Raw genomic sequence first — 12,889 nt, forward strand, 5'->3', positions numbered from 1 at the left:
GTCTTTATTATTTTATTATTTCATTATGTTCAGTTGGATGTAAAGTACCTGTCACCCTTGTTACTGGCGTATGAAGACCGAATGAAAGAGAAGGATGAGCTCAATGCCACCCTTCAGGTAGGCTGGCAGACGTCTCAGGACAAGGTTTATAAAAAAATAAGACCGTTTCAAACTTGAAAGAAACATTTTAAAGATAGGTATGCCCAATGTGTACTATGTACTCAGATGTTGGAGGGAGGGAAAGAGGAAATGGGGGGAGGGAGGGAGGAAGGAAAGAATGAAGGAGTGTAGTGGTACAGGTGGGTAGGACGGAAAGAAAGGAGGCAGGGAGGGAGGGATCATTGGAGCAAGAGGGGTGTACCCAGATGGATGGAAGAGGTGTAGAGGGATGAGATGCTGCTGCATCAGAAGCCCAGATTTCCCAGCAGGCAGGACCATGCAGGTTGGGCTCTTGGGGTATGGACAAGACAGCAGTAAGGGATGCTCTTTTCCTGGTGCTCTGCAGCTGCAAACTCTACTGTGGAAGAGACAATCAGGCAGACACGGGAAGGTGGTAGGTAGGCCAGCTCTGTTCTAGGCAGACCTAAGTGTTTTTAATTCTCCGAAGAGCCAACCGCAGGGAAGCCCAGTTCTGGGGGTAGTGGTGAGGACACCGGGTTCTGTAGGTCCTGCCATCTTTACCTCTGTTCACAGGCAGCAGAGCTCATTCTCATTACACAGCGGGGACAAGGCTACTTGGGTGTTGTAGATATGCCCATCCTTTCTGTGCTGTTTTTATAAGTGGCCAAAGAGATCTCTAGAATTGGAAGGATCCAAAGAGAAAAGTTTGGGTTTCCTGGGCTATCTGACTGGAAGGGTCTGCAAAGTCACGCAGCCTACCCTTGTTATACTGTCCATGTCCGTGGTCCACATAATACAGTTTTGTACCTTTTTTTCTAGATTTCCTGTTGGACACTTAACTTTATAAGAGAGCAGATTAATCTTAGATTAATTGATTAACTATCAAGCAAAATAATTAACGAAATTAACTTGGTATTCCTTCTAAACCAGGGGTCAGCAAACAATTTTTGTAAATGGCCATTTAGTAAATATTTTAGGCCTTGCAGGCCTTGCGGCCTCTGTGTACAGTTCCTCAGCTCTGTTATAGTAGCGTGAAAGCTGCGATAGACAACGGGCGAGTGAATGGGCATGGCTGTGTTCCAATAAAACTTTATTTACAAAGCAAGCAGCTGGCCTGCAGGCTTTAGTTTGAGCCCTGTTCTGTGAAAGAGTTCTCAGCCACTGGGGGGTGTGTCTGGGCAGAAAGGTGAAAGAGCAGCCCCATGGCACTAAATGTTGCTAAACGGGTATAAGCGTGAATGTCTAATAGCTGGGAGAAGAATGTGTAGAAGCATCCGAGAATAAACACTGGCAGCTAAGGTTCTCGCTCAAGGCCACATCACGACACTGAAGCCCACGGAGGGCTGCCTAAGAAAGCAGTGGGGGAGGAGGCCCAGCAGGAGTGCCGTGTAGTGTCAGGAGGCAAAAGCAGATCCCGACACAGTCCTCAGGCCAGCTGTCCTGACAGCTTCAGGTAGGGGAGGCCTTGTCATCGTCATAGTGGGGCAGGATCAGGAGACTCCAAGCCCTGCCCACTCCCTACCCCTTCATCCCCAAGCGGGCTTTAATTAGGACGAAAAGTTCTTTTATCTGAAAAGTTCCAATTTATCCTCCAAAGTCTTTAAACAAAGGATAGATTGCAGTGTTCATAGGCATCTCTGGTTTTTTTTTGACCTGCCTTTATCTTTTCAAGTATTTGGCACTTGTAGACAAATGTCATCAAATCAGGAATTGAACATTTCAGACCCGAGGCTCTCTGTCCCTGGTACTCAGCATCATGGTTGACTCCTGGTTTCTCAGTGGCGCAGACGGGGGACACGGGACGGGGGCTTCTGGAGCTCAGGCACCTGGCCCTGGGACCTGCTATTTTTGTGAGACTTGGCTAGAAAGCTGCTGACCTTTGACTTGAGCCGCAGCAGCAGCATGAGAACTAAGAAATAAGTGGTGCCACGTGTGTATGCGTGTGTTAACAGTTTACCTCTGCTTTATTTCAGGAGGAAATGAGGATGTTCAGGATGCAAGTCCAGGAAGTGGTGAAAGAAAACGAAGAATTGCACCAAAAGTTAACTAAGAGTAGTCCTGTTACCAATGAGGAATGGCAAGTGGTGCTGGGTTTCTGCTATTTTGCTAACTCAAAAGAGAGTAACAGGAGTAAATTTTATTTTATTTTATTTTATTTTATTTATTTATTTATTTATTTGTTTGTTTGTTTATTTATTTTTAAAGATTTTATTTATTCATGAGAGACATAGAGAGAGAGAGAGACAGGAAGAGACACAGGCAGAGGGAGAAGCAGGCTCCATGCAGCAAGCCTGATATGGGACTTGATCCTGGGACTCCAGGATCATGCCCTGGGTTAAACCGCTGAGCCACCCAGGGATCCCCAGGAATAAGTTTTATTAAATCATCAAATACATCTTCTTTCCTTAACTAAAATATTTTCAGGGAGAGTTTCTAAGAAATTAATAAGCTATGATGAAAATGTAGTAAAATATTCTAAAATTGAATTTTAAAGATTATGACGTTAAAAATCCTAAATAGGTTTTTAAACCTGAAATCCATCTACTTTCCCCAGTTTTATTTTCTGAGGTCGTACGTCTGTACGGTGGTTTTCCCATCCCAAATCCCTTTCCCATCCCAAAGGGATGTGACTTTGAGTCACATCCCTTTTGCCCCCTGTGACTGTGCCCAGGGCTTTCAAAGAGACAGCTCAGGATGGGGCCCCGTACACCCAGCTCCCACCTGCCCTGCCCTTTCTGCAGCCTCCCATTCTCTGACAGTTGAGTCTGGCCTCACTCTATCCCACTGCTGGTGCTGCCTCGCCCCAGAACGCCCCTTCTGCACCCTTACCCACCCATCTGGCCCTGCTCACATGGCCCTGAACGAACGGTGCTGGTCAGTAGCTCTCCCTGAAGGCAGAGATCATTGCTCCCTTGTCTCAGCTTCTGACACAGCCCTGGACACACGCCCTGTCCTGGTATGTGCCATGCTGTCCCTACCTGTGTGTCTCCACACCTGTCTCACGTGTCCTCCGTGATGAGCTCCTCGAGGGCAAGGCTGTGTCCGGATCATCAGCAGATGGCTAGTCATGAATATGAGAAAGTAATTGTCTTAGAAAGTCTAAACGCAATGTCCAAGCAAAAACTATTCAGATCGATCTTTTCCTCCTTGGGTAGCTATGTTATATTTAGTAACTTTTAAGGTGCCTTAACATCCCTGAACAAAATTAAAATATTTTCCCCATGTGATGTCCAGGAATTTGGAATAGGAGTCAGCAGCCTTCCTCCCATTAGGTGGGTTCTCTGTGACGCGAGGGTCACTGAAGTGCCAGCTGGGAGTGGCCTGGGCAGCTGCTGGATCTCAGGGCACACTGTGGCTTCCCCTGTTGAACTTGCCTCTTCTGTCGGGGCTCCTAGCCTGTTTCTCCCTCGAACCCTGGAAAGCAGGTCAGTTAGACTGCTTCCAAGAGCCCTCCAGGGACCTGAGATCTCAGATCCTTCCTCTAACCTTGTATATACGTGCTGGTCAAACCCGTTTCTTTCTCTATAAAGTGAAAACAAATAAACAGAAAAGAAAGACCTCACTCTCAAATCCACTTGTGCACAGTGTTCCCCAATCCTGCTATTAGGGCCTATGCTTGGCACGCTGCTCTAGTGTGGCAGCCTGGGCCTGGGTGGGCAGCGCTAGGTCTGTGTGGTGCCCCTGGAGGCCCCCCAGGTGGCCTCCCCCTTCTCTAACACACTGTCCTCCAGCTCGGGGAGGGGTCCTGTAGGCAGATCTGCTGGCCCTGCAGCCCCTGGCTCTCATGACCCCGCACCCCCCAGCCTCCTTGGGTGCTGTCCGCTGTCCCCGCACAGGTGTCAGATGCGGTACACACCCCCCCGGACACTCGGGACACGCCAACTTCACACTGCAGTCAAAGCCGTCCCCTCAGGCTCACGTAATTTCTCCGTGGACTTCTGGGCTGCAGCTAAACTCTGCGTTTCTCTTCCTGACTTCCTCTGGCCAACTAGGATACCTCATGCTTAATGGGCCTTAGCTTCTTTACCCACAAAGTGGGAGAGAATATTAGACTAAGTCTTAGGTTTTAACTCTTTTTTTTTTTTTTTAAGAATTAGGAGAAGCTCTTTTGTCTAAAAAAGAAAGGAGACAGAATGGTAGGAGGGGAAGAAAGGAAGGAGGGAAACAGATGGGGAAAGAAGTAAAGAGGGCAGGAAGGAAGGAGAAAAAGAGGGAGGAAGGAAGGAAGTTGGAAGAAAGTCCAAAGTGTGAATGGAGGGAAGTGGGGCTGGTCAGCCTGAGGCGGGAGGGAGGAGGCCGGAGCAGGCCAGCCTGGGTGGGCAGACGGCAGGGTACCTCCCTCCCCATCAGGGGCGCGGGCGTCTGCAGCAGGTGCCTGGCAGCCAGGGTGCAGCTGCTGTTGGAGGGAGGCCGTTGCTGTAGCTCGGCTCCTTTTGCCTTTTTTCCTCTCCTTCCTCCACCTCACTTTTTGAGTTTAAGGTGAAAGTTTGTGGTAATTTACTGGTTTATTACGTGCTTTGAATGGTAAGCATCTAACCAGGCTTCAAAGGTGCCTTAAGCTCTCTCTAATTGGAATCTTTGATCCTGAAGGTTGAGCCTGGCCAGGATTCACTCTGCACCCCCTGTAAGGAAAGGGCTGTTTTAGTACTCGAAACCAGCCAGAGGCTTTCAACAAAATCATTGTTTGGGGGGCAGATAGGCTATTGATAATATGTGAGTTATTTCTCTCTCTATTTTTTTTAAAGATTTATTTATTTATTTATTTATTTATTTATTTATTTATTAGAGAGAGAGAGAGAGAGAGAGGGAGGCAGGCTCCATGCAGGGAGCCAGAGACACAGGAGGAGAGAGAAGCAGGCTCCATGCAGGGAGCCCGAGACTCGATCCCAGGACTCCAGGATCGCACCCCAGGCCAAAGGCAGGCGCTAAACCGCTGAGCCACCCAGGGATCCCCTATTTCTCAATTAAAACAGGAGCTTTCTAAATTCTAAGTTCTAATTTCTAAATTCTAAATTCTTCTCATTTCCTACTGGCTTTCAGAACAGTCCAGTGGGCGTGAGGATTGGAGGTTTATACATGTTGTTCAGGCTGGGTGTTGTGTGGTGTACATGAGAGTCTCCTATCCGACTCTTTTCTGCTTTTGTAAGTGTCTAAAAAGCTACTGAAGCAGTTCATAATTCAAACTTTATCGCTGTCCTGAGTGGCAGTATTTAATTTTGTGAATGAATTATAGGCGTCAGCTACAGACTCAGGCAGAACTGGTTCTAGAGGAAAACAAATTGTTGATAGAGCAGCTGGAGATTCAGCACCGAAAAGTCAAGGACACCCACCAGGAGCGTCTCCAGGAAGGTGAGCCATCTTTCCAGCGAGGAATCATGATTGCTGTTGCATCATTTTACACCTGCGCCCCCACCCCCCACCCTGCTCCCGGGAAGGACCCCCTCCAAATTAAAGATGGAGGAAATCAGGTTTTCTCGAATGTGGCAGCTGTGTATGGTGTAGCACATCCCACCGTTACCCATAATGCGTCGATTGCCTTCTCTTAGACTCCGTAGTGTCTTTCCGGGTATTCTAAATATGTTTTAAAGCAAATGAAGATGGTCCCTTAGAGCCAGCAGAACTGGGCTTGGGGGCACCAGTGCCACATAAGTGGAAAAAAATCATGTGAGGTGAATATTTGAAACAGCGCCAGCATCAGTTTCTGAATATTTGTTATGTGAGTAAATAAGTAGAACGAATTTGCTCTCTGAACAGTTTCTTTGTTCTCTTGCCCTTCCATCAGAGCCGACTCTCCCTTCTGTACCTTCTATGAGCCCCCCCTTGCCCCATGTGGCCCTCCCTGCTCCTCAGAGGTGCACAGCATATGGCTAGGGACTTTATTTATTTATTTTTAAACGCTATTTTTTTTTAAGATTTTATTTATTTATTAATGAGAGACACAGAGAGAGAGAGCAAGCAGCAGAGACACAGGCAGAGGGAGAAGCGGGCTCCATGCAGGGAGCCTGACATGGGACTTGATCCTGGGACCCCAGGATCATGCCCTGGGCTGAGGGCAGCACTAAACCCTGAGCCACCCAGGCTTCCCCAGCCGGGGACTTTAAAGTGGGCCAGATTGAGTCATTTCTCCTACTTTGGTTAAACCCAAATTTACAAGCACGAAAGGTAGTGGCATTTTCTTCCCTTTACTGACTTTTCTTTTCCAGCAAAGAATAATATAAGAATATAAGAATAACAGGAGGGCAAAATATTAGTGTCTTGAGTGAGCCGGTGTATCCCCTTTCCGTTTTCCCTTGTGCTCCTGATTCTTTAATGACTGCCCCTAACACACACGGCCCTAGAGCCCCCACTGCTGCTGAAGCTACAGAGCTGGCACTTCATTTGTTTCCGCGAGCCAGGAAGTGAGAGCGTCCTGGGGCACCCGGGTGGCTCAAAGTCAATTGAGCATCCGACTCTTGGTACCCGCTCAGGACATGGTCTCTGAGTTGTGGGATCGAGCCCTGCATCGGGCTGTGTGCTCAGTGCGGAGCCTGCTTCAGATTCTCTCTCCCTCCACTTTTCGCTCACTTTCTTTCAAGTAAATAAATCTAAAATAAATAAATAAAAAATAAATAAATAAAAGAAGGTCTGTCGGAGCGTCCAACAAGATTTCCTTCACAGGACTTCCCCTTAGACTCTCCGTGGCACACACATATTTACCTTTACTCTGGCATTACTTGGGGCGGGGGAGAAAGAAGGCTGTCGCGCTTTCTGTCTTTGTTTTCGAAATCAGAGATGGCAGGGAAAATTAATTTGGTATTTCCTGAGCTTAATTCCTTCCAATGTCGCAGATATGAGCAGGTATGATGATTGTTCTAGTCAGGGAGGATAGATTCAATCCAGTCACCTGCCTACCTTACCTTCCCATTTCCTAGAGGGAGCCATTCATTTTGATCAACTAGATCTTTCCATGGTGTAGAAGGACTTAAGGTTTTATGCTCTGATACCTCTTAGTGCCATATAGTGTCAGCTATGGAAGAATCTTACCATTACGTATACACTGTTGCACGGGGTGAAAATATTTATGATTCACTTCAAAACATAACTTAATGAGGAAAAGGAAGAAAAGTTGGGCCATGCTTGATGGCCTTAAATACTTGAAAATCTTGCAGTTTTGGAGATAACATCACGATGCTGCACATCTGCACATCTGGGTATAGCTTAAGGCTTCAGTCTTTGGAAGTCCATTCTTTAAAGGCTAAAATCCTCTCTTGTTTGGCTGACATCATAGATCAACAATGATATCAATATATTGAGCCCCAGTAAGAAAGTCTACATTTGGTCAATGTTTAATATTGGGACAGTAGTTTCTAAGTATAAGGCTTTGGGCATTAATATATAAATCTCCAAAAGATTTTTTTTTCAAGATTAGTGTTTTCCTAACCTGGCTGTCCGTGATATTACCTACTAATCAATCATCGTGTTTCTTAAGTCTTCTGTACCAAGGCTTTATCCATCTCGTTTGTTTTTCAGTTTCTAAAGTGACCAAACAACTAATGTTTCTGGAGACTAAAACACAAAACCAAGAAAAAGAACTAACTGAAAAGAAGGAGCAATTGGAAAGTTTACGTACCGAATGCCAGAACCTAAAAACGCAGCTGGATGGCAAGATTGCAATGAACGTTCACACTTCAATTGTAAATGAGTTAAAAAGGTAAGGATGCGGTGTCTTGTCAAGTTTGGGTGCATCCCTGTGCATGTGGTTTTAGGTGGAATAGAGAGAGGCTGCCCATCTTTTCCTGAGTCATTTAGCTACACCCGCACAGATGTCTGGGACTGAGAATGGTAAACCTGTGCTTACTAAAGTCCACTAGGCCTGTCCTTGAGGGCCACGGTCTACACTGTGTGTGTGTGTGTGTGTGTGTGTGTGTGTGTGTGTGTGTGTATGACTTCTTCTCTCCCAGCTCTTCCAGCCTTCATTGGTTTTAGGCCCAAAGATAATCTAAAGTAGGGAATCCCTGGGTGGCTCAGCGGTTTAGTGCCGCTTTTAGCCCAGGGCCTGATCCTGGAGTCCCGGGATTGAGTCCCGTGTCGGGCTCCCGGCATGGAGCCTGCTTCTCCCTCTGCCAGTGTCTCTGCCTCTCTCTCTCTCTGTCTGTCATAAATAAATTACAAAAAAAAAAAAAAAATCTTAAAAAAAGAATCTAAAGTAGTGGAACTGGAAACCTGGATATCCAGTCAGAGGGAGCTGATTGGATGAAAGGAGACAATCATGAAATACAGTGCAATGCAGCCATTTAAACAGTACATCACAAAAGAGTCTTTTGGGAAGTTTGGGGAAATATTTTTGAGTGAAGAAAGTAGATTACAAAACAGTATGTATAGAATGATCGCAATTTTATTTAAAAAGGAAAAAAGTGTATGTATGTGTATTAAGGTGACCAACCATCTCTGTTTGCCTGGGACTGAGGTTTTCCCAGCATGTGGGAATCCCAGTGCTAAAACTGGGAAAGTCCAAGGCAAAGTGGGATGAGTTGATCATTCTAGCGTGCATGTGTGTCTTTGTATGTATAATTGCGTATGTATACACACCTGAATGTATATGGTCACACACACGTATACCATAAGTACATAGAAAAAAAAGACTGGAAGAATGGAAAAATATTAACAGAAATTCTCTTTGGCAGGTGAAAATTCTGTGTGTATATCAGTAATCAGGGTTCTCTAGAGAAACAACTAATATATATGTAGGATACGTGTATAGATATTTCTAGAGATTTATTTTAAGGAATCGGTTTACACAGTTATAGGGGCTGGCAAATCCAAAGTTCATAGGACATCCGGCTGGCTAGGAATTCGGGCAGGATTTCTGTGTTAGTCTTGAGGCAGAATTCCTTCTTTGGGAAACCTCAGTTTTGGCTCAGAAGCTTTCAACTGATTAGACGGGGCTCACCCACATTCTCGAGGATAAGGTTTTACTTAAAGTCAGTTGCTTATAGAGGTTAATCACATCTACGAACTAACTTTCACAGCAGCATCTGTCTTCCCAAACAACTGGGAACTGTAGCCTAGCCAAGATGACACGTAAAATTAACCATCAAAACGGGTGATTTAAAATCAAATTTTAAAACTTAAAAAAAAAACCATAAACAAAAAAATGGTTGATTTAAATTTTCTTTGTGTTTTTTATAAAATATTTTCCATGTGTTCTATTATGAATATGCATTACCTTTGTAATGGGGGAAATAATTTTTTAAATGGTGAAGCTCTCAGCTAAGGTGTTTGGTGTGGGGGAATCAATGAGTCGGTCTAAGCATGCAAAATGCTTAGATTAGTACTTTAGTAAATGCTGGTGATTCCAACTACTGGAACCCCGTGTTTTGACTATACTGTTACATGCCGCCTGGGCCAGACCTGTGCCTTACTTTTCTGTTCCAGTAGAGGAAGGACATTTTTTTCAAGTTCTATTCATCTTTATGATTTTATTTGTCTCAAACACCCACTCCCTGTGGCTGATGGTTTTTTTGTGGATGTCATAATGACATACTCTTTTTTATTTTTTTAAATATTTTATCTATTTACTTAACTTGAGAGAGAGAAAGAGAGAGCTTGTAAACTAGGAAGAGCAGCAGCGGGGGAGGGAGAAGAAGAGGGAAAGAATCCCAAGAATCGACACGGGGCTCCATTTCATGACCTGTTGATCATGCCCTGAGCCAAAACCAAGAGTCAGACGCTCACCTGACTGAGCCACTCGGGCGCCCCCACAACCACATATTCTAATGCCCCCCCCCCCAAATATGAGTATAGAAGGTATAAAAACCTTCAAAAGGAGGCCACCAGTGGGAGTGGGAAGGCAGTGGAAGACATGGTTCTTGGGAAGGTACACATGTCACCCAATCTCTTTTAAGTGGAAATTAGATGAGGGGTGTTGTGGTAGAGGGTGACCCAGAGTAGGGACGGAAAGCCTTTATGCCAGCCCTTTGCTGGGACGCTTTGGGCTCTGAGTTGACGGGTGGGGTAGAGGGTAGAGGAGTCAGGGTGGATGTGGAGAGTTTACCCTGATGGTTCTCTGTTGGAAGGCACAGTGATTGGCAAGAGAATCGTTAACGCAGGGAGAGGGGCACCAATTCATCAAGGATGGAATGCGTGCACTCGGGAGTCTATAGAGGCTCTGCCAAGACCTGGTGGAAAAACAGACGAGGAGAATACCACAGACGTGAGGCGAGCCAAGGGCACAGGGGAGAAGGGCTGCAAGGCTTCAGAGCACCTGCTGTCTGGTTGCCTCCGTTAGGGGGGCTCCCTCCCCACTCTGGTAGGGCAGTAAGAGATGCACCACGTGTAGAAGGATAGTCATTAGTTAGCAGCCAAGCAGCTGTAGCACGAGCTCCTGCAATGGGGGGTGAGTCTGAGAAGGAGTTTGGGAAAGAGTTGTGTCTCAGGCAAAGAAGAGGTCATGAGAAAAAGATTTTTGTTTTTATAGAAAAGGGGTAAATGGAACCTGCGCTCGATGAGCTTCTAGGTATGGTGCATGTGTGTTGTGTCTCCTTTCCTGGTGCAGGGCCGTGCGGATCATAAATATGCAGGGGCTCCTCCTTTTAGTCAGCTTGTTCTATCTGTTGGCAACCTCGCCTGGGAGGAGCCATGGCCCAAGGAATAGCAGGAGGTTATTTTCCTAGTGAACAGTCACCTGCTGTGCTGGTGGTCACACCTGGAAGCTTGGATTGTTTTTTACTTTTACTGTTGCTTACAAAGGCTGAGCCTACCCAGGATGGGTCGTGGGAGAAAAATAGGGTGTCACCCCACTTCTAAAGAAAGTTAGCAGACTTGTTTAGGGAGAGCTAAGGGTTTGGGGTGACTAGTGGTATCTATACAAGGAAAGCCTTCCTTATTCTGGCTTTTGGGGCGGGGGAAGTGTTGCTATTCTAAAGTGAAGCCAACTATTCATATAACTCATCTGTGTAGACAGAGTCTTGCTCAGCTGTCAGTGATATGCCAGCTCAGGGAGATGCCAGCGCAGAAGAGCAGCCTCTTTACATAATACATATGAAATGCCAAGTCCTTCATCCTAAAATAAGAACAGACTCCTAGGTGTGAACAAACGACAAGGATCATTGGGTATAGTGGGGGAAAAATACAATGAAAGAGAGAGACCTACATCCTACATAAGCACAGAAACTCACTTCTTTCAAAGAAAATATAATATAGAGAACTCAGAATATAGAGAGTAAGATGCCATAAAAAAGTACAATCATTAACAGCAAGATTGGAAACAATTACCAGAATCTAAAGAAAATTGCGTAGAAGGGCTTAAAGACACATTGGTCGATTCTGCTAGCACATAAGGAAACAATTAGGAATGGAGAGAAGGTGATGGATGGAAGACTTAGCTGTCCAGGAAGTCCCACCTCAGAACGTCAGGAATTTCAGAAAGAAAGATTAAGGAAAATGGGAAGGAAGACATAATTAGTTGAAGGACTTTTCCAAGTGTCCGACCACCTTGACTGCTAAGACCTGTAGAGTACCTGGTATAGTGAATGAAAAAGACCCGCACCCAGATACACCCCATGAAATATCAGTGGACTGAGAACGATGAGACAAGCCCATCACTTGCAAACAGATCGAGAGCTGGGATTCCAAAGGGCTTCATCCTCAGGGTAAGGTGAACTTGAAACCAGTCAGCCCTCAATCTTCCCTGGAGGAAGGCTCTTTACCCCTAAAAATTTTTCAAGGATTGCAGGACACAAAGCAAGCCCGACATACAGTGACTGGGAACCAGCAGAAGTAGCAAATAATTATAATAAAGAATCCAGATGGGAGAATTATCAGACAAAGCCTATAAAACAACTGGTAACTCTTAGGCTTAAAGAAATAAAAGCCTCCAAAATGTCTTCAGGGAACTATAAAACATAATACTGGATTCGGAAAGGAAGAATGTTTAGAACTGGAAAATTACAATAACTGAAATTCAGAACTCACTGGATGGGCCTGACTGTAGATCAGACGTAGCAGGATGGTGGATTGGCGAACTGAAAAATAGGTCAGAAGCAAGTATCCGTAGGATGGCCTGGAGTGTTCTAAGGTTGTGGCATCACAGGCAGGAAGTGACACAGGGATGTATTTAACTGGGAGTGGTTAGAGGTATGTCCGTGGGGAGTCTTCCCTGCTGAAGACGGTCGGCAGTCCGTGGGCTCTGCTAGCCCAGCGAGCACAAGCACGGTTGGGTAAGTGAAGAGCCATCTCAGTGAAAAGTGGAGGACAGAGTTCCTCCAAGGGAGTTCAGCAACAACAGGACCTTTAACAGGTCACAGGGGACACGCCAGTCACTGGAACGCTAGCTTCCAGGTGCTGGGGAACAAACAACCCCTGACGAGCTAGGATTTCATTCTGGAGAAAATGCCTTTCAGGAATAAAGTCAAAAGAAGGGTATTTTCAAACCCAAAGTGAGCATCACCACCAGCAGACCTACATTAAAGGCAATTCTAAAAGTGGATATACATCGGGAGGAGAAACATAGTTCAGTGTTGGATGTGCAAGAGAGAAACTAGAGTAAGAAGGACACATAAAGATGTCAATAAACATAAATGAACATTGATTCCATAAAGCCATAATAATATCTTTTGGGATTGAAAAATACATAGAATTCAAATGCACAACAATAATAGTATATAATCAGGAAAGGGGGTCAATGGTGTTTGTCTCCTAAAGTCTTTATATCACTCCAGAGAGGAGAAAGGTGTTAGTTCACTTTATTTATTTGTTTGTTTATTTATTTATTTTATTTTATTTTATTTTA

General features: G+C 45.2%; 1 protein-coding gene across 3 annotated transcripts in view; it reads left to right on the forward strand.

Annotated features, from left to right (window-relative positions):
• CEP89 (centrosomal protein 89) overlaps window positions 1-12,889 on the forward strand; it is a 74,262-nt gene that overhangs the window by 36,393 nt on the left and 24,980 nt on the right. For 2 of the 3 annotated variants that reach the window (XM_041746707.1, XM_041746708.1), the window contains exons 11-14: window positions 34-117; window positions 2,094-2,197; window positions 5,354-5,469; window positions 7,630-7,810. In XM_041746707.1, coding sequence (XP_041602641.1) covers window positions 34-117; window positions 2,094-2,197; window positions 5,354-5,469; window positions 7,630-7,810 — 485 coding nt within the window. Of the gene's footprint in view, window positions 1-33; window positions 118-2,093; window positions 2,251-5,353; window positions 5,470-7,629; window positions 7,811-12,889 lie in introns of all 3 variants that reach the window. The other variant, XM_041746709.1, reaches the window with a different exon arrangement.

This window comes from Vulpes lagopus, chromosome 2 (assembly GCF_018345385.1).
Source record: "Vulpes lagopus strain Blue_001 chromosome 2, ASM1834538v1, whole genome shotgun sequence".
Lineage (NCBI taxonomy): Eukaryota > Metazoa > Chordata > Mammalia > Carnivora > Canidae > Vulpes > Vulpes lagopus.